General features: G+C 43.7%; 2 protein-coding genes across 5 annotated transcripts in view; one reads left to right on the forward strand and one right to left on the reverse strand.

Annotated features, from left to right (window-relative positions):
• Positions 1-18,974, forward strand: part of LOC308195531 (uncharacterized protein) — a 58,806-nt gene extending 39,832 nt beyond the window's left edge. Inside the window, exons 6-12 of one of the 2 annotated variants that reach the window (XM_080593130.1) lie at positions 6,048-6,161; positions 7,034-8,200; positions 9,552-9,714; positions 11,479-11,592; positions 14,188-14,289; positions 16,546-16,690; positions 18,013-18,974. Coding sequence is in view for 1 of the 2 variants with exons in the window: in XM_080593131.1 (XP_080449257.1) it covers positions 5,604-5,623 (20 nt within the window). In the remaining variant the exon portion in view is untranslated. Of the gene's footprint in view, positions 1-5,603; positions 5,776-6,047; positions 6,162-7,033; positions 8,201-9,551; positions 9,715-11,478; positions 11,593-14,187; positions 14,290-16,545; positions 16,691-18,012 lie in introns of those variants that run through there. The other variant, XM_080593131.1, reaches the window with a different exon arrangement.
• Positions 3,533-23,729, reverse strand: part of BBOX1 (gamma-butyrobetaine hydroxylase 1) — a 41,274-nt gene continuing 21,077 nt past the window's right edge. For all 3 annotated transcript variants that reach the window (XM_080593102.1, XM_080593101.1, XM_080593100.1), the window contains exons 4-8: positions 15,994-16,192; positions 8,684-8,789; positions 6,740-6,936; positions 5,782-5,948; positions 3,533-3,905 (exon numbers count right to left, since the gene is read on the reverse strand). In XM_080593102.1, coding sequence (XP_080449228.1) covers positions 3,745-3,905; positions 5,782-5,948; positions 6,740-6,936; positions 8,684-8,789; positions 15,994-16,192 — 830 coding nt within the window. In that variant the 3' untranslated portion in view covers positions 3,533-3,744. The remainder of the gene's footprint in view (positions 3,906-5,781; positions 5,949-6,739; positions 6,937-8,683; positions 8,790-15,993; positions 16,193-23,729) is intronic.

Below are 23,729 nucleotides of genomic sequence, written 5' to 3' on the forward strand. Positions count from 1 at the left end.
AATGCTTCCAAAAATAACTTGAAAGAGGTGCATGGCTTGGTTATTGCCAACACAAGTAGTTATTGATCTAAGTGATGGCTTGGAAGGGAAGGACAGTAGAGAAACCACCCTCTGCTATCCACATGTTTAGACCTCCTGCCTCATTTTGGTCGAGCTAATGAGGAAAGAGATGTATTGTGGCACGGCAACAAAGAAATCCTCTGCCTGCTTAAAAGTTGTTGGGTACTTTAACACATTAAAAAAATGAAGTCATTAAACTACACAAAATGTTTCACTTAAAATATATTTTGTTAACTAAAACAGCCCATACCTTACAAGAGAGTTCCCGTATAGTCTCCTGGTTTTGACAATTTCCTTTTCTACAGCTTAATCGGAGGTTATTTGGAAGTGGGATTTCTTATGAGCAGTTGCCAATTATTTTCCTTTTCGGAAAGTGCGAAAAGGGAGGTACGTGTCTGTGGTCTTTCTGCATCTTGATCTTTACCATCTTGTTGTGCTACTGGAGTGGCATTACAAGGTGGAGGATCTTCTGTAAGTTTAAAATGTATGTATAAAATGTATTTATTAATTCAGAGCTTTTACCAAAAGCAATTCCAAGTTTTCAGCTTGTAACTTGAAGATGTGGGCTTGCCCTAAGCTGACAGTTAGCTTTGGGAACACGTAGAATAGAATGAAAAATCATTTGCCACGGGGAGAAATCGAGAGATCACCAAGTGCTTTCCCTGACTTTTGTCAGAGAAAAACACAGTACAGAATAAACATTGATTTTCCAAGAGTAACAAATTGCATGTGTGATGAAACACTGGACTTAATTTGCAGCGAATTTACAGAAATGCGAAGTCTGAGAAGCAGTGTGCGCTGTATACTCTGTGAAATCGCACAAGTACCTTAGAAGCTGAACGTGTTTTAGAGCAAGGAAGAATCAGGCACAAAGTGATCAGTATTTTAACGAGGATAAGTCCTTCCCCAGCTTACAGTAAGAATGGATACAACAAACCAACCTGAAATTACCAGTGGAGTTTGAACTTCTCAGCAGCAATTAAGCTGGAGCGACATGCAAACGTGTTTTGGTTAAAATTGGTGATATAAGCAGTGAAGTCCTAGAGGTTAAGCAGAGGGTTTGCAGTGAAAAACATGAAGTTTGGTTCTGCATCGGACTTCTGTGGATAGTCTGACGCTTACCCAGTTAAAAGGGATGTCTCGTGTAACTCACAGAGGTGCTGCTGGGGTCAGATTTTGTCTGTGCAGTACTTCACATTTCCACCGAGGAACAGTTTTTATTATTATTTGTATTTCATGATGTAATTTCTGCATGAAACATTTTGTTACGTATATAATAGCTAGAATTAAATTCATAAACAATACTGCAGGATTTATACACAGCAAATTGCGTACAAGCACAATGGCTGGGCTGTTGGGGAACCTAGGGCCAGCAGCACTCCTACAGCCATCATCCTGCCTGGGTACAGGGCGTATGCCTGCGATCAGCAACACTGTCTCTTTTATATTTACCTTGTAAAATTAGCACTGATCCTGTGCGTTTTGGGGGAAAACAGTTTGAGGAAGTGTGGGTGTGTAAAGGACAATATAGCCCAGGCACAAAATATGAACTCGAGGGATCTCGTGTGAGTTTGTAATTGGACATACCTCCCTGAAAAAATATCCCAGCAGTGCAAAATTAGATCCATGGAGAGCCTTGATTCTTTCTTTCTTTTTTTCTTTTTTCCTTTTTTTTCCCACAGCTGTTCAAAGCTATGTGTTTAGTTGTATTGTAGCTGTGTGTTAAGTGTACGGAAACCTGAATGGGTCCAGGTCTAATCACATTTACAGACCTTTGTGAATGCTAATGACTCGACGTGTGTGAGATTACGTATGAGCCCAAAAGAATAATTGGTTCCATAACAGCTTTTAATAAACAGACATATGACTAAAAGAAGTTTTAGAAAATTACTGAATAAAAGCAGAAAATCTCCTTGCTATTCGTCATCTTTATAGATTCCAAGATGTCTCATTAAAATGTTACAAATGGCAATCCTCGCTAAATTGTTATATGCAAAATATCCCAGCTAAAGCACAGTATTGCTGGTGTTTTACAGAATATAGGTATAAGCCTTTCCCCATCTTTTCCCCTTTTTATAGCAAAGGCAAAAAAATACTTTGCTCTTCTTTCAAAAGTTGACTATTAAAGGAGGCACTGAGAAATCAATTGCTAAAAGCCATTTTTGTTGTGCTACATATTAATGTCAGTTTAAAACTTTGACAAAAATATTTCACTGTTTACTGAAGAGGACTGGCTCTGAAACACACTGTGCCCGTTCACACCCAAATCCCAATTCAGTTTTATTTGCTTACTGAGCGACATCTGTTGACTGTAAATTATGAGTAAAAGTCATGACAGTGTTTGCAAGCTTCTATTAGGGTCTCGCTTAGGGTTTTGTGTGCTCTCTTGTCGTTGTTGTTGTTAACATAGTTAATTCTACAGTTATTTAATTTCAGAGTTACAGTTCTATTGTTTTAGCCTGCCAGGAAGTGGCAGGGGTTTATTTATTTATTTAAAGCAATAGCTTGGAAATCAGCAGTTGAATGGAGCAAACTGAGGAGCAGAAGGGTGGTTATTTTGTCAGACCCTCAGCATGGGTGAGAGGGCATCCTCTTAACTCCGCATCTATAAGGAACAGACTCAAGGAGAGTCTATTTCACACCTATTTTGAGTGTGAAAACCTGCATTTTAAACCTCTGTCCTTCAATTTGTCTTTCAATTTCCTTATATTTAATCCAAACCTACCCTTTTTTAGTAAAGCCATTCCCCCATGTCCCATCAGTACATTCCCTGGGGAGTCCCTCCCCAGCTCTCCTGCAGCCCCCTTTAGGCACTGGCAGGCCGCTGTAAGGTCTTCCCGGCACCTTCTCTTCTCCAGGCTGAACAACCCCAACTCCCTCGGGCTGTCTCTGTAGGAGATCTGAAGATCTGGATTATTATCTGTGCACAGCATCTGATGTCATTTCTGGCCCTATCAGTGACCTCTACACTGAGAATTTTCTATTCCTAATGCAGAGGAAAATTAACGCAATGCATGCTCTGTTAGCTCTATAGTTTCCAAGCTTATGAACTTAGAAACGTAGAAAAAGTTGTTTGTGGCTGTGACAGTCATCACATGTACATCGGAATATACAGAGCACAGCACCTGTTGAATGAGAGCTTATGGTAAAGTGTGGTTCTACTTAGAAAGGTCTCTACGTAAAAACAACTCCAAAGCAGCGGTTGCTTATTTTGCTAATAAACTGGGTTATGATTTACGCAGTAAAGGATGCCTTTCTGAAAGTAGTAGAAGATGCTGTTCATAATGAACCTTTAGTTACTAATACTTACAAACTCCTTCTTGATGATCCCTTCAAGCTTTCTAGGGAGGGCGGGTATATCTGTGAGGGCAAATCAGGGCATCGGGATACCCCTGTAAAGTGATAACCTTTAAAGCCATTTGCACGCTGCTTTTAAAAAGAAAATAAATTGACTGAGATAGCAATTCACTTGTAGATTCCAAGTCTAGGGCACAGACAAATCTTTAATTGCCATGAGCAGCAAGTGTCTTAGCACCTACTGGAATTCAGATATTCATACATTCAGATATTCGTACATTCAGATATTCATAATGTTAGTTTCTGAAATTAGTTTTATTTTTATTTTATTTTTACTTTTTTTGAGGTTAGACAATCTAGTTTTGCTTGTTCTAGTCAGAAGAAAGCTCAGTCCCTCTTCAGGACCCTCTTTCGGAGGAGCCGGAGCCTTGACATGACCACATCCCAGTCGGCGTAGGCCCCCTCCAGGTGGCGAGTCACTTCTGCTCCCGACTGGAAGCTCTGGCGACCATGAAGCACGCGCCAGTTATCGAACGTTACTATGTCTCCTGTGAAGAGATTGCACAAAGTTTAACATTTGGTATATTTTACTCCTTCAGACAGATGATGTTGAGATAGATCTATGTCAGCAGTTAGGGAGCAATAATATCAGATAGCTCGTCCGAAGGTTTTGGTGATGTGGTAGCTTTAGTTGAGCTGGTGATTCTCAACCAGAGAGGCCAGGAAGCTCCAACTCTGTTTCTTTTCATGTATAACCAAGGGTTTGGACAATCCCGTGGACAGATAGAAAAGAAACCAGTTGGGATATCTTAGAGAAAATGATTAGATGAGTTTCTTTATGAGAAGGTACTTGTTTAAAAAAGAACTTCTGCCCCTAAAAGAGATCAAATCTTTCTTCCCAGATGCTGGGAAGCATGGACAGATTGAGCCTGCCAAGGATGGACCTAAACAGCATACAACACATACAAATTATCTTTCATTTTAACCTTCTACCTCGTTTATCCACATATTTCTTTTGTTTGGAAAAAGCTGTGCTGAACCTCTGAGGAGATACTGGAGACAGAGCTCAGCGCAAGCCTCTAACTGGGGACTAGCCCAGCACGTTGAGTCACCCCAGGGGTTAAGTAGGCTTGCCACAGTTCAGAGGCATGATTAGAAAGCAGAGTGGTAGGGGAATCCGAGGAAGGATCAAAGGGGTCAAAGAAACGAGGGTGATTCTCACTTGATGGGTCTGTAACTACTTGTACAATACACATCCTGCATTACTATCCCTGTTAAAAGAATTCTAAGAGTACAAAGCTAAACCACTGAAAGTTAGGAAATGCCTTAATTAAGGCCAGCTTGTCATTTAAAATTTTCTCCTTTGTGTGCCACCATTGTGATAAATCTCTGACTAAATAACGTTATGCTCTTTCTTTCCTTCTTACCCTTTCCTCTACTGCCATTTTGGTGCATTTAATGATAGGAAGATGGTACTTATGTAATGGGAAGTACTTTTTTTATCATTTATTATGTGATCTTATAAATTGTTTTATTGCATGTTCCCAATAGGTAGTGATTTGTTTCCTCATAGACATTTTAAAGGCAGTAGCACCATAATGTGTGATGTGGTCACGTACACTAATAAGTTTACTTTTGTAACACCTCGTGAGAGCTGAGGAACTATTTGTATGTTTATTTTATAGTTGGAGAATGAAGAAACTGAGATTAAGGCCAAAGTAGTTAAATATATGTATAGGTTGACTTTTAAAGAGCACTTGTGTGGCATGTTTTATGCTCAAAACACAGTCCTGTACAACTCTAGCTGAAGTTTACAGCACTTTGTGCCTCTGCAAATCTGCCTCCAGCTGTCTTGCACAGGCCACCCAGAAAAAGCAGCACAACAGCACAGCTTTCCAAAATTCATCCTGCGTTACTCAGGCATTCGGTGCCTAAGGAAAGGAGGTGACTGAATTCCCTGCAGCAGTGGTGAGGTGCCCCGGGAACAAACAGGAGTAGCACAAACATCACAGGCGTATCGTCTGATGTAACGTTCCTACCCTGCATGAACGAGGGTGTGATCACGTACTGTGTAATGAACTGGGTGGCCCAGCAATCTTGCAAGTGATGTTTCCCAGTTGTGGTGCTGTTGCTTTGACAAGTTAAAACTTCCTACTTGGTGTGAGTTTTTATGTCATAAACAGACAGGTTGGACTAATCCATAGATTCTATTCCCCACCCACCCACTTTTTTTTTTTTCTTTATAGTGAAACAATGGCAGAAGTAATCTATGAAATGAATGTAAAAATATGATGTGAAATAACATAGGTGACAAACAGGGCTAAAATTTCCTCTTGGTGCCAGGACAGTGCTAACAATGCTTGAGTGTTTTGACATGTCAGGAAAAACATGAAAAATCATTGCAAGGAGAAACAACTTCCTGACCTGGTTTCAGCTTGTAAGTAAACTTGTGTTCTCTGCTGTTTAATAAATCAACAAATTCCTTTAGAGCTGCATAAAATGGCCGCACTTTTTCAGCTGGTATGTCAAACACTGTGTCTCTTGTTGCATTATTATAATTGATGCGAACTACTTGGCCTCTGTAATCCACACTGTGAAACAGAGAAGGGAAGGAAAAGAAATGTATTACGTTGTTACTGAAACATTTTAGCACAGTTAACAAACAACTGAACTCTTCTGTTGAAACTTAGAATCACGGAATCATTTTGGTTGGCAAAGACCTTCAAGATCATCAAATCCCACCATTGACCTGACTTACTTTTCTAAACAAAATTCAAGTCTATGACAAAGGATGATTTCACAAGGTTAGTTCCTTCATTCCAAATGGTTACTGGATTGGAATTTGGTAATTAATCCTAACTAGGGAAAGGGATCAGAAGGAAAAAGTGTAGACACTTAATTTCCTCAAATTATTATATTCTATACACCTCAGTCATAGAGTCAAAGTTTTTAAATTCAGAAGAGATTAAGAACATTTGATTGATCTTTTTATAGTATATCGATCTTAATCTAAATGCTCCAAAATAGGACCTCTCTTTGGCACAGAACAGAGGGACAGCTACACAGCACAGACTGGAATTGAGCAACCAGCCCAGCTGCCGTGCCTGCACCTAGAAGCTATCCTAAAGACCGCGAGTTCTCCCTAGAATTGAGCAAGACCGAATAAGGAAAACTATGCTGTAGTGTGAGAAAGCAAAGAACAAGTAATAAATACACTGGCTTCAAAAAAAAAAAAAAAAAAAAAAAAAAAAGCAACTCCAGACCCAGTTAAGGCACAGTTTCCCCACAAGGTGGCAGGAGCAGACCTTTTCCTACCAACATGCAATCCCCTGACATGGAGAATTTTAGCTTTCAGTGTAGTTGTGTTGCTGAAGCTACTCACTCTATAATCCTTTGCTTACACTGCACGGCAAAATCACAGTAGTCGACCCCGACATCCGTATAGTCTACAGCAGTAGAGGACAGGATCTGATATGCTTGAGGATTTTGTTGCTTCAGCTTGTTGGATACGTGAAATCCATCTACAACTTCACTCTCACCTCCTGCAGCTGTTTGCTTTATACAGTGGAGAAACTGAACCTGTAGCGAATTAAGATCTCATTATAACAAGAATTAGCCTGCGTACTTCATTAGCATCAGTTTTCTCATATCTTTTTTTTTTTTTTCTTTCCGCCAGCAAAAGACTGACTTCCCATTGCTGCAGCTTCACAGTACTCTGACGCCATTATTCCACAGGCAGAAAATTCAAATTTAACAATAATAAATCCATCCCATTTGGGACATCTTCTAACACTTGCAGCCTTTTATTATTTCCTGCAAGTCAAGTGCAAAGCTCTGCTGTAACTTCTTTCTTCCAAGGCGCTGTTTGCTGCAGTCATACAATTTTAAACGCACCACAGTCTCCCTCCTTATCTCAACAAAGAGGATTATTTTTCTCTTGCAGAAACAAAACCTGTTGTGAATTATCTGTTCACAAAGAGGAAAAGGTGGCTCATGGAAGGCAATGGGCCCAGTGTCTGTAATAAAATCGGATTAAGGAAGTTTCACTTCACAGTGAAGTTGCCAAGGCATAGGATGGGACAGAAAGAGCAAACTCTGCACTGGTGTAATTATGTAGATCTAATTATTAATGATTTGGTTTTTAGTTTTGCTGTTATTGTTGGTTTTAAATCAGGATATATCCTGGATAATAGTTGCAAGATCAAAATGTAGGAAATCCTAAAGCTATTTTTACAGGATTCCTATGAACTCATCATCCATTTAAAAAGGTTTCTTCAATTATTCATATTGAATATATCTTCAGAGTTCAAATAGTGTGTAATCACTAAATAAATAAAACTACATTCAGGATGACGCTTGAAAATAATTCAGTGTGCTTCAGTACTTTAATTTGTTGCAAGCGTGTCTGAATGGAAAAGGTTTTGCTCTTTTAATAATGTTTCATAGCAGTGAGAGCTTCGGCACGGGTGAGGCAGTGAGCTAACTCACGGCTGTGCTCTGTTAATGAAGTTCTCCATTTTTATTCCACATTAATGATTAGCATCTAGTGATTTTAATAGGTGATGTTAATTGGATGCTTATTTGTGGATAAATTATATTGGCTTTTTATTTACAGAAAAAAATGACAAAGTGTGGTAAAGTAATAGAAAGGGAAGTTGTAGGTATGGACGTGAACTTTTGCAGTATTTTCCTTGTTCCTTCACATATGTTCCTGCTGCTTTTCAGTTCTCTGGTGAATTCTGTGGATTAGGCTTTGAAGTGACATGGGCTGGGTGAAGAGCTGTGTCCCGTGGAGGTGGTTCGGCTCTAGAGAATGCCCCATTTGCCTGTTGTCACCGAAAGGGCGAGTAAGCAGCTAACTTAAGCCAAGTTGTAGAAGACAGGATATGACGTCTTAATCACGTTTCTTCTAATTTGTTCTCCTCCCGAAGTGAACAGCCTTGTCCTAACTTGACTGCAGCGTTCAGACACCCAACTTCAATGTAAGGAAAGCAGTATCAAAAGCACATACGGGACACTCACGCTTTCTCATATGGTAGTATTCTCAATACTTTGAGAGTTTCCACTTAAAAATTATGGGATACATAACGGGCGTGCTATGCAGATTTGACATCATAATGCTGCTTATCTATGTATATACTATGCATATACTGCTTATCTATGTATATTTATATTGTTATGTACAGATTCATCTACCATTATTTTTATATTGCTCTTTTAAATCAAAATTTAGAGTCGCCAAATGCTGACGTCATTTTAATTCATGTTTTGCGCTATGGGAACAATTCGCTTTTGCACGGTGGAAAGGTCAGTAGGTTTGTCTTACCCCAGGTGGATGCTGCAGAACAGGGTAATCGGTGTGAAAGCACAGCTTCCCGGTCGTGTAAGCCACGTTGTTAGCATCTGCTTTGTCTTGCACTTGCCAAGTCGGTCTTTACAATGAAAGGGAAAAGAGAAAACATGTGAGAACAGTCAGCCAGCGTGCCAGGCAGTGCACATGGAGACCGTGGAATCACAATAGAAGAGAGTTACTCCATCTTTGAACATGAACGTTTTGTAAATTACAAGGAAATGATCGAGCAGTGTCCCCTGCAGCTTATTTCTGCAATGCTGGTGATTTTAAGCATTACCGGATTCAGGCTAGAAACTGAGTGTGGAGAAGGACATCTGGCCCCAGGCAGTATCTAGAGGAACGATGGTTTCCAGCACTGGTGTTTTGCTGAATGCAAGGATCAGATGAGGACAAGAACCAAGCCTTATCTTCTGGGCTAAATCAACGCCTATTTCTGAGACTTCAGAAATAAGAGAATGGCATGTGGACCACTTCTTATCGGCTTTACTTTTTCCCCTGCCAGATGGAGTACACAAGTGAAATATAAAATTATTTAAAGCTATATAATTTTGCCCCAAAGTTAATTTTAAAGTTTCACGATCTTGGAAAATACAGAGTATCCTTAGCAGTGGGATTTTTCCTGGTACTTGCAGACTCGCCATTAAAGGGAAATTGTCTTGATATAAAACTTCGTAACTTCTTTCTCTTCTCTGATGCTCTCTCTGAGAATTACCCCTTCACCCTTATCTAATCACATAGTTTCTGTGTTGAAATTAGACAAAATTCTTTACAAAAGTTTACTGACAACTGCAAAAAAATAGTCTTAGTTATATAATAAAGACATGAATACATCACGTTGCAGCACATTCAAACCACGTTTCACGTGGCAGGCTGTGTGGGAGAGATGAAGACCAAGACCCACACGTTTGGGGCTGAAACCAGTCTTCAGCGAGGGCATGATGGAGAGGCAGACATGCGTCTGGGGAAGTCTAAGTTGCCATATGCAAGCCATGGAATCGAGGAACGTGAGTGACTTAAAAATGTGAAACTCATTTTCCCTTTTGAATTACTGTAGACCAAATCTATTATGCGTTTCAGGTGGTGTGCTTGTATTACTCGTTAATAACGGTTAAATAAGAAAAGAGGATAAAGCACACGCAGACCAAAATCAATTCTATGTAGTACACAAACACGTCTGTTCCAGGAGTAGTAGTTGGTATAGGAACTATGCAAAATACTAAAGCTGAATTTCTGAAATTGCTAAGGGAAAAAAACCTTGAATATTTGCGAGTGTGTTTCAACGCCTGGGAAAAATCACTTTTATTATATGGTACAGCACATACTCATCAGCACATGACTTCAGTACTGAAGTATGATAACTTGAACCATATTTCCATAGCTCCCGCTTGTACAGCCAAAAACTAGTTTGTTATATCACCCTTGTCACTGGTGTTGATGGTAGCTATGTTCACTCCATATTTAATTACAAAGGCTCCAGTGTCACTTACTGTTTCTAAAACAAATTAATGCATTTTAATTGTCTCATTTATATACAATAGATACAATTACTGGAATGGTAATACTTTCTAAAGTCGTGACATCTTGCAAAAGATGTCAGAGCTTTCCTGCTGCTACGCTTTCCAGGGGACCTGTCCCTGGGGGCTCCCCTTTTAGGCATGGAGCTTCTGTCACAGCTCGTAACTGCCTTGCAGTCAGCAATAATTAAACAGACAAAGCGATTCCAATGGGGAGCCAAGTGCTGGGCCTGGAAAAAAGACTGTCAAAGTATCAACAGAGCTCAAGTATGAACTCAGTCACAGGGAGAGCTGTTAGACCAAGTGCAGGAGAGGCAAGGAAGAAAGAAAGAAAGAAAGAAAGAAAGAAAAAGATGCTTTTTTACAGAAGAAAACACGGGTAATGTCAGAGGACTCCCATCCCTTAGGAAGAACAGAGCAGTTAGAATGGCTTATGGTGTACTAATTAGGGTCAGATTTCAGCATTAATTGCTCACGCTGTTTGACATAGCTGGAAATTTGGCACCAGGCGGGTGTAGCACTTCTTGTTTGGCATTAAGGGGCAATGTGAACTCAGTGTCTCTGAGCAGAAAACTACTCTGCCTGGCCCGTATAGCTTTGGAAAATGGCTGCGGTAGGAACTGAAGCCACACTTAAATCACCTGGCCTTGCACTTCATTAAAAACCGAGGTCTTGTTTGTAAGAGATTTGGGACCCGTGTCCTTCTCTTGCAGCTGCAGCCCTCTGGGAGGTGCAGGTGGGCCCCAGGGAAGCCCTCGCTTCACCCCAAGCACTGAGTGAGGTTTCTGAAGGGGAAGGAGCACAGGGTCCAGCACAGGAGGGTTTGGTGAAATAAACTGCAGGAGGAGGGGAGAACTTGCTGGTGGAGTTGTACCTCTGTAGCTTAACAAAGGAAAATGGTCACAGGAAGGCGTGGACCCCTGGGATGCTCTTGTAGGGCTGATGCAGAGAATGTTTCCACAGAAGTGACCTTTTAAGAAAGCATGTACCAAACAGACATCTAGGCAAGAAAAAAAGGCTTTCATTTTTCCACGTACGTGTTATATTCATTTCTGTTACATTTCAGTGAAAATGCATGGCCCTGGGGAGGAATGTTTTATCCAACAAACTTACCCGTTTTATTTACAATATTGGTAGGTCTTGTATTTGGGCACTGGTGAAATAGCAAGGGGATTACCAAAAATTATGATCTTATTACAGTTGTAAAAAGCACTTCAGAATTGAATGCCAATAATAAATGAACTTCTCTTTTAGGGGTAAAGACATGGACCATAAACAGCTGTTCTGAGTCTGTTGTTCAGTTTGAAACCTCAACAGAATTTCTGCTACTGTGAGAACTATGTAAGAGTACCGAGACCAGGTGCTACAGTAAGTATATATGAAAAGGAAACAGGTTAAATCAGGAGAAAAGATACTATAGAGAAAGAGGTCCTTTCTCCTCTGTAGTAGTTCTAGACAGTGTTCCAGCTACTCATGCCTAAAAATAAGAAACTTCTTTCTTTTAAAACATTTGAAAACAAACAAATCACCACCACAAAAAAAAAATAAAATTATTAAAGTCTTCACAATTTCATGCGATGGATTCACATTTAACAAAAGCTGGGTTATTAAGCTATTTGAATACAGCTCCCTAGCTATCTGTTTTATCTGTTGGGTACATTTAGCATGTTACCACTTCATACATAGCTGTATTAAAACATTTGACATTAGGTTTGTGACTTAAGAATAGTTAATGGATAATTTTTAAATCACTACACCTAACAGGAAGTTTACATGCGATCCTAACTGTATTTTTTAGTACTTGAGGAATTCCCTCCCCGCCCCTCTTTTTAAAAACGGTGCTCTTGAGGTGGGAGTGGGAATGTCCCAAGAGTCATTGTAAAAAATATTTCACATGCAACTTGTGTGCCTGCAAGTGTGCTGGGAGGAAGGAGCCGTGGCTGATAGTTGTGCAGCAGAACGATGCTTCTTCTGAGAAGGATTAATATCTTGCAACCCAGCTTTCTATCTACAGTCTTTTTAATTAACAAAACAAAACAAAGGTTTAATTGACACCAAAAGAAAATCTGATTTAAATAGTAAAAGCAGGTCTAAATATTATTTGCCCAAATGCTGTGGATTGAGGTCAAATTTCAGCCTTGGTCCTGAACGTGAACGGGCGTGGACATGAACGATCAGGAAGTTTGCTGTAGGATGTATTAAAATACTTAAATATATGTCAGAGACTCAGAACTCATCCATACAAATTAGTTTGATTGAAACCATCTTTAAACACAATAAATACATTTATTTAAGCTGACCTTAAACAAGGGGAAGCATTTAATAAACATTACTCTTTATAACCATATTAGGCAAGAATCAGTGAGGTACAAGACCAATTTATTTTAACAGAAAAATTCTGATGACACAACTGAATCTGAATCTCTTGTTTGCTCAAACAGTCAGGTAAAGTACGTCCTAATAGTTAATGCACATTTATGCATTAAGTGACTCTCTGGAATCTCTTAAACAGAGCAGAAAGTTATCGCAAGGTGGACAGTGAAGACAATTTTGAGTGGGCAAAGGGCAGTAATTTTGAACAGCAAGGATGCCGAGAGCTGAGGCAGCCGGCCAAGCAGAATGGCAGATTTATCATCTTACAGTGCTGCTGAGTGTTGTAAGCATCAAAACCTAAGTATCAAAACCTTTTGGATGCCTTGGTGAAAAACATGTTGTGGTGCTCAGCAGATGGACAGTGGGTGAAATGTGGTGGGCTGACATGGCTCTAGGAGATGTACAGATAATTTCCAGTTTTAGGGCCTAGGAACTTCTAGATCCAGTTCCTCATCCCTTAAACATAGGGAAGCTCCTACAAGTACTGTTGTAACCCAAGCACACATCTCTGGGTATTTTGAGGGGTTGCTTTTTCCCCCTGTCTCCACCCAAGCTATTGTGCAGATATTATGTACTTTGTTGTAGTGATATGCTTTCACAAGGGACCAATTTGTTGTTCTATGAGCTCTGTTCATTGCTAACTGAACTAAGATACTCCTACAGCTTTCAACCCTCAGGTACCCAGGAGAGCAGCAAAACACCCTCAGAGAGGATCGGGTATGCCTGAGAGCCACCGCATAGCTGTTATGAGGAGCACATCAAAACAGAAAAAGAAAGCAGTGCTACTCGCGTAACGATGCAAGTATTTAAGTGAGACCTGTAGCAGACTGCCAGACGTAGAAGCGCTTGACATTAGGAATGCTTTTAACAGCAGAAAATATTTACTAGCACTGGATGAGGTTTCCAAGTGGAGCAGGGAGTTCTGTTCCCATTAGCTTTAGTAGGATGGACATGACCGAATCCCAGTTAACGTTGAAAACCACTTTTCCTTCTGGCACAGTGAGCAGAAAGGGGGAAAAAAACATCCTAATGAAAGTACATCATCTTAACCAACCTAGTACATTATACATGTTTCTTTTTCAAGCCTTACAAATATTTAACATGGCTTCTGGAACTGACAGAAAAGACTCATAATATTCATGGTAATTTAAAGCAGTTGTTCCTTCTACCCCCCTCTTTTTGGAGGTCAACAGAAAAAAAAATAAAAAGCCATTCTCACAAGTGTCGTACCTGAAGTTCATTGAAGTGAACTCAGAATTTTGGCTGATTTTGAAGGTTTTTCCTGAGCCAGCTTCCCAGGTTTAAAGCACAGGAAAAAAAAAAATCACAGAATCAGGTTGATTTTCAACATAAGAAGTATTATGAAGAATTCAATTTTTTCTGTGTGACCAAGGGAAGGGATGCCATGGCCACAGCCATTTCTTGCAGGGGTTGTGGTGTTTAGTTTTCAAGTCAACTGACATGTTACTAACGCAGGCTAATCCACTCAACTTTTGCTTCTGTTTTATCCAAGCACAATATTCTTTGGTGAACCTTGCAGAAGCAAATCCATAACTATCCTTTAAAAGCTATGTTTTTGTTCTCCATTAGGGGTGCTGGTGTTTGGTCTGCTGTCCGGCGTATAGGCATACGTTGCAGCCCAGATGACAAGGACACTGCTCTGAGGCAACCCCACATGGAACCAATATGCCAGTGAGTGACTTCTGCCAGAGGGATGCTTGGGCTGCCAGAGATTTGAATCAAGCCTTTGTTTCAGAAATAAAGAAATATAACAAGCGAGAAAGAAAAAGATAGCAGGTTTTATCATAGGGTAAAGCTCTTTCCCTCTACATTCATGCAATTTAATGTCAGGGCTCATATGTGAGCATGTCTGAGGGCAGCAGCTGACCTGGGAGCAGGGTCCTCTGGGTACATGGGCAGAAAGCAACACAAAAGTGGAGAGAATGGATCAGAAGCAACTCCCGCCCTGCTAGAAGTTGCTGTTATATCACAGTAGCTGTTCCCCTGCCTTTTAGAAGTTCAGTAAATTTAAGAGCCAGTAGTATTATCAGTGATATCTTTTTCCATATCTAATGATGGAACTTCATTGGTAAAATGAAGATGTAACAATAAACAGCAAGTCTTAATTAGCATTGTAGCCTGAAAAAAGGACTTTTCCTTTACCCTTCTCCCTCTTGATTTAATGAATTTCTCCCAGTATCACAGTGCTGCTCATGCCAACCTCACCCACATGGCATATTCTAACAGGACTCACGTGCCTTCATACAAGATTATTAAGGGGAAGAAAATCTTCCCTTCTGAGTTAAAGTCTGGTGGGAACATCTTTCTGGCAAAGGTTGACTATTTTCCTGCTTTTTATTTTAAATAATTTTAGACAAAGGAGATGCTTTGGTTGTTGCCCACATGGTTTATTTGGTTATCTTCTGAACTAGGTAGATTCAAGTGAAGAAGTCTTGCCGTAATATTTATCTTTTAATTAATTATAGAGGAGAAGGGAACTTTTCAAATGGGAAGCCCTGAATGTTCATGTTTTGGTGTGTATTCAGGCACAAAGAAATAAGTGTGTTTAAATGTTACTATCTATTTTAGTCTTCCTTAAAAGAAAAAAAGGAGCAGCTGTGAAATACCAGCCAGGAGCACACAGGGCTGGGACCTGCACCAGCGGGGCATGGGACATGTTGTGGAGCTAGGGTTTGGGGGCTGGAATTCAATAGCAAACTGAAATTTGCCTCTTCCCCCGATGAGTTATCAATTCCTGGGACTGAAATAAGATGTGAACATGCTCTAGACATCTTCCCAAGGAAGAGGTAATCCAGGCCAAGCTACAGAGTCCTAGTGTTCTGGTAATTAAAGGAAAACAAAGTGAAACAAAACATCCCTCCCCCACACACGCTTAATTGTTCATAGGTACAGCAATTTGGAAGAGGTCTTTTACGTAGTCTCATGGGATGCTGCACTGTGAGGTTGGTTGTGGCTTTTCAGGTTGGACTCAGCTAACAGTAGGGAAAAGTGGATTTTCGCACATCTCAGCATGCTCTTACCTATTTCCATAACTCAGCAGGCTAAGAAAAAGTTTCAGTACAGCTACCTCGTCCTCTGTGCAGAAGGGAGCTGGATTAGGGATTTTTGATTTTGCTCAGTGATACAGATATATACGGCTCTCTTGGGGTTGTCATGTATTTGACATCTGTTACACATTTTCCTTATACAGATTAACAATTGTCTCCACATTTTCATAATAGGTAGGCAAGAAAAAAATCCTCTTGCTTTCATAAATTAATCCACAAGAGAGGTCCAGTAAGCTGAAGTGAAATACGTGATTACATAGTTGGCAAAGCAAGGATATTAAAAAGAAAACCGAAAAATAACAACTGAAAAACAACAACGGCAACTTACCCATAAAAAGTGAGACGCAGGAAACCAATCCTGTGGCCAAGCTTAACCAACTCCCCCTGCCTAGCAGCAGCTCCTGTTAGTAGCACAATTCCCACTTTCTTTAGGGTGCACAGCCACTGGTATGCACTTCGATCATTGTACAAGATTTCTTCAAAAGGTATTTCGGGAAGCTGCAGGTCTGAGCCCCAGTACTGACGTTCTGGAAGGGAAGAAATAGAGAAGGAAGCTCTCAAAACCTCAAAGGACATAGTCAAAGCGTGAAGTTAATGGGATTTCCATGCATTTGTGAATATGCCCTTAATCCTGTAGCCAACAACCTGAACCCTGGTCCCAGATTATGCCTGGATAAAAAAGGATCTTTATGATAAAATTTAACAAAGCATTGCAGTAAAGAAGCAAGTTTCAATCAGAAATGGAACAAAAACCTATTTGAAAGGGATATTTTGTTAACAATACACCAGAAATGTGCATAATACTTTTTCTGTCCGTACTGGTGAACCACAAAGGTAAGACTTTCTGAAACTAAGACTGCTTTCAAAATTTCTCCTATAGGGTAAAATAGCACAGAGCACCTTGAGATGCCCCTCGGAAGCACTGCGTGGATACATATTAATGAAAGGATTACGTTCCCAGTGCAGGACAGCAGAAGACAGACAGCAGTGTTATGCCTTAGAAGCTGAGTAACTACATCAGTTGCGTAAGTGACCAACTGATTTTCTTTTGTAGACCTGGCTTCATCAAGTCACATGCAGCCATGCTAAGTTCTGCAGGATGGTGTCATTGCTTGTCTCATTCTTTTTCGTGAGCATTAGTGTTATTTTGGATGACTGCAAATAAGAGCCTGAGATGTTAATGAACCCAAACACTGCCAGAAGGTAAGGATAACAATAGAAAGATTGAGCAATGAGCAAGAAGTTTTGTCCTGCCCATTGTCAAACAGCATTAATTGTCAGAGCATTTGACAATAGAAGAGTAAGAATTAGAGTTCCCAAGCAGGTAAAACACCTAACAGAGAAGAAATAAAACTAAAATACTGGGTTGCAAGTAGAAGAAAGAATGATTTTATCTTAACTGTATTATTTTCTGAGAAAGAATGTATTCTGGTGTCAGTCAACGTGGCCTTATATCCATTTGTAAAGATAATCTATGGAAAAGGCAAAGCATTAACACACAGTGGCAGGATGCAGTAACAATTAGATATGAGCGTGGGGCTTGGGCAGATATTTCATGTTATGAAGGGCTACACAATGCAAAATTCTTCCCTCAACATGGCTAAGTTCTAAGAATTATGCCTAAATTACACTATATTAAATTAAACCGTATGACACACAACTTAGATCTGGATTGTTGTGCTTGAAACTGCCTCTGGAAAAGGAAAGTCTTGTTGGGTGTCCGGCCAGGCGGAGTGGCACTGACCTCCCAGGCACGCTAAGGGAAGGCACGGACACGGTGGCAGCTCACAACCCAAGTCCATGCCTGCTCCTGGTGCCAGGACACTCCCCTCACATGCCTGGTATGGGAGGGACGAGGCTTCCCCACAGAGAGCACACAGCTAGCACTGACTGCAGCTGGGGAGTTTTTCATCATTTACTTGCATCTTCTTTCCTGTACATTTCCTTCCTTCTCCTCTGCAAAACAACCCTACAGTTTTGGGACCATGACTCAAGGGGAGATGCCAAGACCGGGCTTTTCTCTCTCTCATAAAAAGGGAGTAAGAAATTCCTGCCAGCAGCTCTAATGAAGAACCTTCTTGCATGGGGTGGGCTGTTGCAGCCTGTTTAAGCACTGGAGATACCCAGCTCCAGGGAGCACCACAGGAAAGCCCCAAATGTTTTCAGTCACTTCACACACAGACCTGGAATTAGCTCTTCCTTTCCTGCCTCTGTTCTGTCCCAGGACAATAACCCTTTCCTTCCTTGGGCACTCTCAACCTGAGACAACAACCCTTTCTCTCCAGGTGGGATGCAGACACACAGAGATTAGGAATTCAGTGATTTTTCTCCTTCTCTTAATTTTCAGGAATTTGTATGGCTCCCAGCCCACAGCCAGAGAACACACCTGTGCTCACCCAGAGGATGATAAGAACAGCCCTTCTGCAGAAGCTCCCCTGCCAGCTCTCTGCTCCTGGTGACCCTCAACAGGAGATGGCCTCTGCCAGGGAATGCCTCTGGAATCACTCACATGGGAGGATGGGTCTGAAGTAAAGCTTGGAAGCCTTTCCAAGATGATGGTGATAATTTTTGTTAGTATCTACTTTCTCCCTTACATAAAAGCAGAGTCCCTCAGGAGGACCCCAGCATGGGTGCACACTGCTGTGGGGGATGGAGCCATGCCCTGCTGCACCTAGGAGGTGGAGGTGAATTCAACAAGCGTAAGCAGCAAGAGAGGATATGCAAGTTGAAGGCCTGTAACAAGCCCATCAGCAAAAGGCACTCAATAAAATAACAAAGTACCACAGGGCAGAGGATAGGTAGGCGCAAAGGAACAGCTGGCTACACGTGTGACATGGGAAGCAAGTACAAGAAGTCAACTCTGTCAGGAGCAGGGGAGGTGCCCCTGTGCCTTTCAGAAGAAGAAAGGAAGAAAACACCAATAAGGAAGGATGAAAATGAAGTGGAAAAGAAGGTGCCCAATAGCATCGCTGGCTGGCTGCATCAAATGGCCCACAAAGTCACTCACCTTGGAAGTGGATCAAACCCCAGCAGAGCTCCTCTCTGCCATTTTATACTCACAGCTAATTTGGGATGTGCTTGTTAAGGACTAATTGTTCACCTGTGTGGGGAGGGTGGTTAAGAAGTGAGCTGTGGTGATGATTTTTGTTAACGAATGCCAGCTCTGTAAAGTCTTGCTTTGAACCTTAAACCTGTGCTGATGTCTCTCAAGCTATGGCTGAATCTGGAAGGGCCAATGCAGAGGGGGGGAACCCTGAAAGTGGGGGGCACTGAGTCCCCAGCAACTGCTACAGCAGTGGGGAAACCCCAACAAAGTGGGGAGGGGGAAGCAGGACGGGGGGGGGGGGGGGGGACATCAGAGCAGGGGGAAGCCACCAGAAAGAGAGAGGGTGAGCACAGAGCATCAGCAAAAGGCACATGTGGAAATGGGGAGAGGGAAAAGACGAAAAAAATGAACAAATTCATGTAAGAACACAGGGTACAGGCTCTGGGGAGGCACAGGGTTCTTCTGAGGTCAATCAATTAGCCCCCGGGGTTTCTGGAGGTCAAACGTTCAGATTTTTTGAAGCCCTGGGGTAATCCGAGGTCAACCAATTAGCCCCTGGGGTTACTCCAGGTCAAATGCGCAGATTTTTGAGAGCCCTCGGGGTCATCTGAGGTCAACCAGTTAGCCCCCGGGGTTACTCCAGGTCAAATATCCAGATTTTTGAAGCCCCGGGGTCATCTGAGGTCAACCAATTAGCCCCCGGGGTTACTCCAGGTCAAATATCCAGATTTTTGAGAGCCCCGGGGTCATCTGAGGTCAACCAGTTAGCCCTCGGGGTTACTCCAGGTCAAATATCCAGATTTTTGAAGCCCCGGGGTCATCTGAGGTCAACCAGTTAGCCCCCGGGGTTACTCCAGGTCAAATGCGCAGATTTTTGAGAGCCCCGGGGTCATCTGAGGTCAACCAGTTAGCCCCCGGGGTCATGTGAGGTCAACCAATTAGCCCTCGGGGTTACTCCAGGTCAAACGTTCAGATTTTTGATAGCCCCGGGGTCATCTGAGGTCAACCAATTAGCCCCCGGGGTTACTCCAGGTCAAACATTCAGATTTTTGATAGCCCCGGGGTCATCTGAGGTCAACCAATCAGCCCCCGGGGTTACTCCAGGTCAAACGCGCAGATTTTTGAGAGCCCCGGGGTCATCTGAGGTCAACCAATCAGCCCTCGGGGTTACTCCAGGTCAAACGCGCAGATTTTTGATAGCCCCGGGGTCATATGAGGTCAACCAATCAGCCCTCGGGGTTACTCCAGGTCAAACGCGCAGATTTTTGAGAGCCCCGGGGTCATCTGAGGTCAACCAATCAGCCCTCGGGGTTACTCCAGGTCAAACGTTCAGATTTTTGAGAGCCCCGGGGTCATCTGAGGTCAACCAATTAGCCCTCGGGGTTACTCCAGGTCAAACGTTCAGATTTTGATAGCCCCGGGGTCATCTGAGGTCAACCAATTAGCTCCCGGGGTTACTCCAGGTCAAATGCGCAGATTTTTGAGAGCCCCGGGGTCATCTGAGGTCAACCAATCAGCCCTCGGGGTTACTCCAGGTCAAACGCGCAGATTTTTGAGAGCCCCGGGGTCATCTGAGGTCAACCAATTAGCCCCTGGGGTTACTCCAGGTCAAACGTGCAGATTTCTGAGAGCCCCGGGGTCATCTGAGGTCAACCAATTAGCCCCCGGGGTTACTCCAGGTCAAACGTCCAGATTTCTGAGAGCCCCGGGGTCATCTGAGGTCAACCAATTAACCCCCGGGGTTACTGCAGGTCAAACGTTCAGCTTTTTGATAGCCCCGGGGTCATTTGAGGTCAAACAATTAGCCCCCGGGGCTACTACAGGTCAAATGCGCAGATTTTTGAGAGCCCCGGGGTCATCTGAGGTCAACCAATTGGCCCCCGGGGTTACTCCAGGTCAAATATCCAGATTTTTGATAGCCCCGGGGTCATCTGAGGTCAACCAATTAGCCCCTGGGGTTACTCCAGGTCAAACATTCAGATTTTTGATAGCCCCGGGGTCATCTGAGGTCAACCAATTAGCCCCTGGGGTTACTCCAGGTCAAACGTTCAGATTTTTGAGCGCCCCGGGGTCATTTGAGGTCAACCAATTAGCCCCCGGGGTTACTCCAGGTCAAATATCCAGATTTTTGAAGCCCCGGGGTCATCTGAGGTCAACCAATTAGCCCCCGGGGTTACTCCAGGTCAAATGCGTAGATTTTTGGGAGCCCCGGGGTCATCTGAGGTCAACCAATTAGCCCCCGGGGTTACTCCAGGTCAAACGCGCAGATTTTTGATAGCCCCGGGGTCATATGAGGTCAACCAATCAGCCCTCGGGGTTACTCCAGGTCAAACGCGCAGATTTTTGAGAGCCCCGGGGTCATCTGAGGTCAGCCAATTAGCCCCCGGGGTTACTCCAGGTCAAATATCCAGATGTCTGAGAGCCCCGGGGTCATCTGAGGTCCACCAATTAGCCCTCGGGGTTACTCCAGGTCAAACGTTCAGATTTTTGATAGCCCCGGGGTCATCTGAGGTCAACCAGTTAGCCCCCGGGGTTACTCCAGGTCAAATATCCAGATTTTTGAAGCCCCGGGGTCATCTGAGGTCAACCAATTAGCCCCCGGGGTTACTCCAGGTCAAATGCGCAGATTTTTGGGAGCCCCGGGGTCATCTGAGGTCAACCAGTTAGCCTGCGGGGTCATCTGAGGTCAACCAATTAGCCCCCGGGGTTACTCCAGGTCAAATGCGTAGATTTTTGGGAGCCCCGGGGTCATCTGAGGTCAACCAATTAGCCCCCGGGGTTACTCCAGGTCAAACGCGCAGATTTTTGATAGCCCCGGGGTCATATGAGGTCAACCAATCAGCCCTCGGGGTTACTCCAGGTCAAACGCGCAGATTTTTGGGAGCCCCGGGGTCATCTGAGGTCAACCAATTAGCCCCCGGGGTTACTCCAGGTCAAACGCGCAGATTTTTGAGAGCCCCGGGGTCATCTGAGGTCAACCAATTAGCCCCCGGGGTTACTCCAGGTCAAACGCGCAGATTTTTTGAGAGCCCCGGGGTCATCTGAGGTCAACCAATTGGCCCCTGGGGTTACTCCAGGTCAAACGTGCAGATTTTTGATAGCCCCGGGGTCATCTGAGGTCAACCAATTAGCCCCCGGGGTTACTCCAGGTCAAACGTGCAGATTTTTGATAGCCCCGGGGTCATCTGAGGTCAACCAATTAGCCCCCGGGGTTACTCCAGGTCAAATATCCAGATTTTTGAAGCCCCGGGGTCATCTGAGGTCAACCAATTAGCCCCCGGGGTTACTCCAGGTCAAATGCGTAGATTTTTGGGAGCCCCGGGGTCATCTGAGGTCAACCAATTAGCCCCCGGGGTTACTCCAGGTCAAACGCGCAGATTTTTGATAGCCCCGGGGTCATATGAGGTCAACCAATTAGCCCTCGGGGTTACTCCAGGTCAAACGCGCAGATTTTTGATAGCCCCGGGGTCATATGAGGTCAACCAATCAGCCCTCGGGGTTACTCCAGGTCAAACGCGCAGATTTTTGAGAGCCCCGGGGTCATCTGAGGTCAGCCAATTAGCCCCCGGGGTTACTCCAGGTCAAATATCCAGATGTCTGAGAGCCCCGGGGTCATCTGAGGTCAACCAATTAGCCCCCGGGGTTACTCCAGGTCAAATATCCAGATTTTTGAAGCCCCGGGGTCATCTGAGGTCAACCAATTAGCCCCCGGGGTTACTCCAGGTCAAATATCCAGATTTTTGAGAGCCCCGGGGTCATCTGAGGTCAACCAGTTAGCCCCCGGGGTCATCTGAGGTCAACCAATTAGCCCCTGGGGTTACTCCAGGTCAAATGCGCAGATTTTTGGGAGCCCCGGGGTCATCTGAGGTCAACCAGTTAGCCTGCGGGGTCATCTGAGGTCAACCAATTAGCCCATGGGGTTACTCAAGGTGAAATGTCCAGATTTTTGGGAGCCCCGGGGTCATCTGAGGTCAACCAATTAGCCCCCGGGGTTACTCCAGGTCAAACGCGCAGATTTTTGAGAGCCCTCGGGGTCATCTGAGGTCAACCAATTAGCCCCGGGGTTACTCCAGGTCAAATGCACAGATTTTTGAGCGCCCCGGGATCATCTGAGGTCAACCAATTAGCCCCGGGGTCATCTGAGGTCAATCAATTAGCCCCTGGGGTTACTCCAGGTCAAACATCCAGATTTTTGAAGCCCCGGGGTCATCTGAGGTCAACCAATTAGCCCCAAGATCATCTGAGGTCAACCAATTAGCCCCCGGGGTTACTCTAGGTCAAATGCGCAGATTTTTGAGAGCCCCGGGGTCATCTGAGGTCAAGCAGTTAGCCCCCGGGGTCATCTGAGGTCAACCAATTAGCCCCCGGGGTTACTCCAGGTCAAACGTCCAGATTTTTGGGAGCCCCGGGGTCATCTGAGGTCAACCAATTAGCCCCCGGGGTTACTCCAGGTCAAACGTCCATATTTTTGGGAGCCCCGGGGTCATCTGAGGTCAACCAATTAGCCCCGGGGTCATCTGAGGTCAACCAATTAGCCCCCGGCGTTACTGCAGGTCAAACGTCCAGATTTTTGATAGCCCCAGGGTCATCTGAGGTCAACCAATTAGCCCTCAGGGTCATCTGAGGTCAACCAATTAGCCCCCGGGTTTACTCCAGGTCAAATGTTCAGATTTTTTGGGAGCCCCGGGGTGACTGATGGCAGCCCCCGAGCCCGGCGTTTCGGGGCTGTGACAGTCATTCTCTGACTCTGTGCCTCCACCGCCCCGCAGCGCTCCCCATTCCCTGCTCTGGCTGCCCCATTGCGCTCAGGGCACCCCAGCAGCTCCCCGGGCTGTCAGTCTGCCTCCCTTGGTCTGGGTTCTTTTGGGATCTGTGCTGCTGTCGTGCAGTTTGTAGCGCACATGTAGTCAAAATACAGTCAGAAAAACATTTAGTTTTTTCTCATGTAAAATATTATTCATTCCCAGGTTAAGGTTGAGAAAATCATTCAGCCTTTCTGCAACTCAGCATGTGTGTCT

This window comes from Anser brachyrhynchus, assembly GCF_964034855.1.
Source record: "Anser brachyrhynchus genome assembly, chromosome: 5".
In the NCBI taxonomy this organism is placed as follows: Eukaryota; Metazoa; Chordata; class Aves; order Anseriformes; family Anatidae; genus Anser; species Anser brachyrhynchus.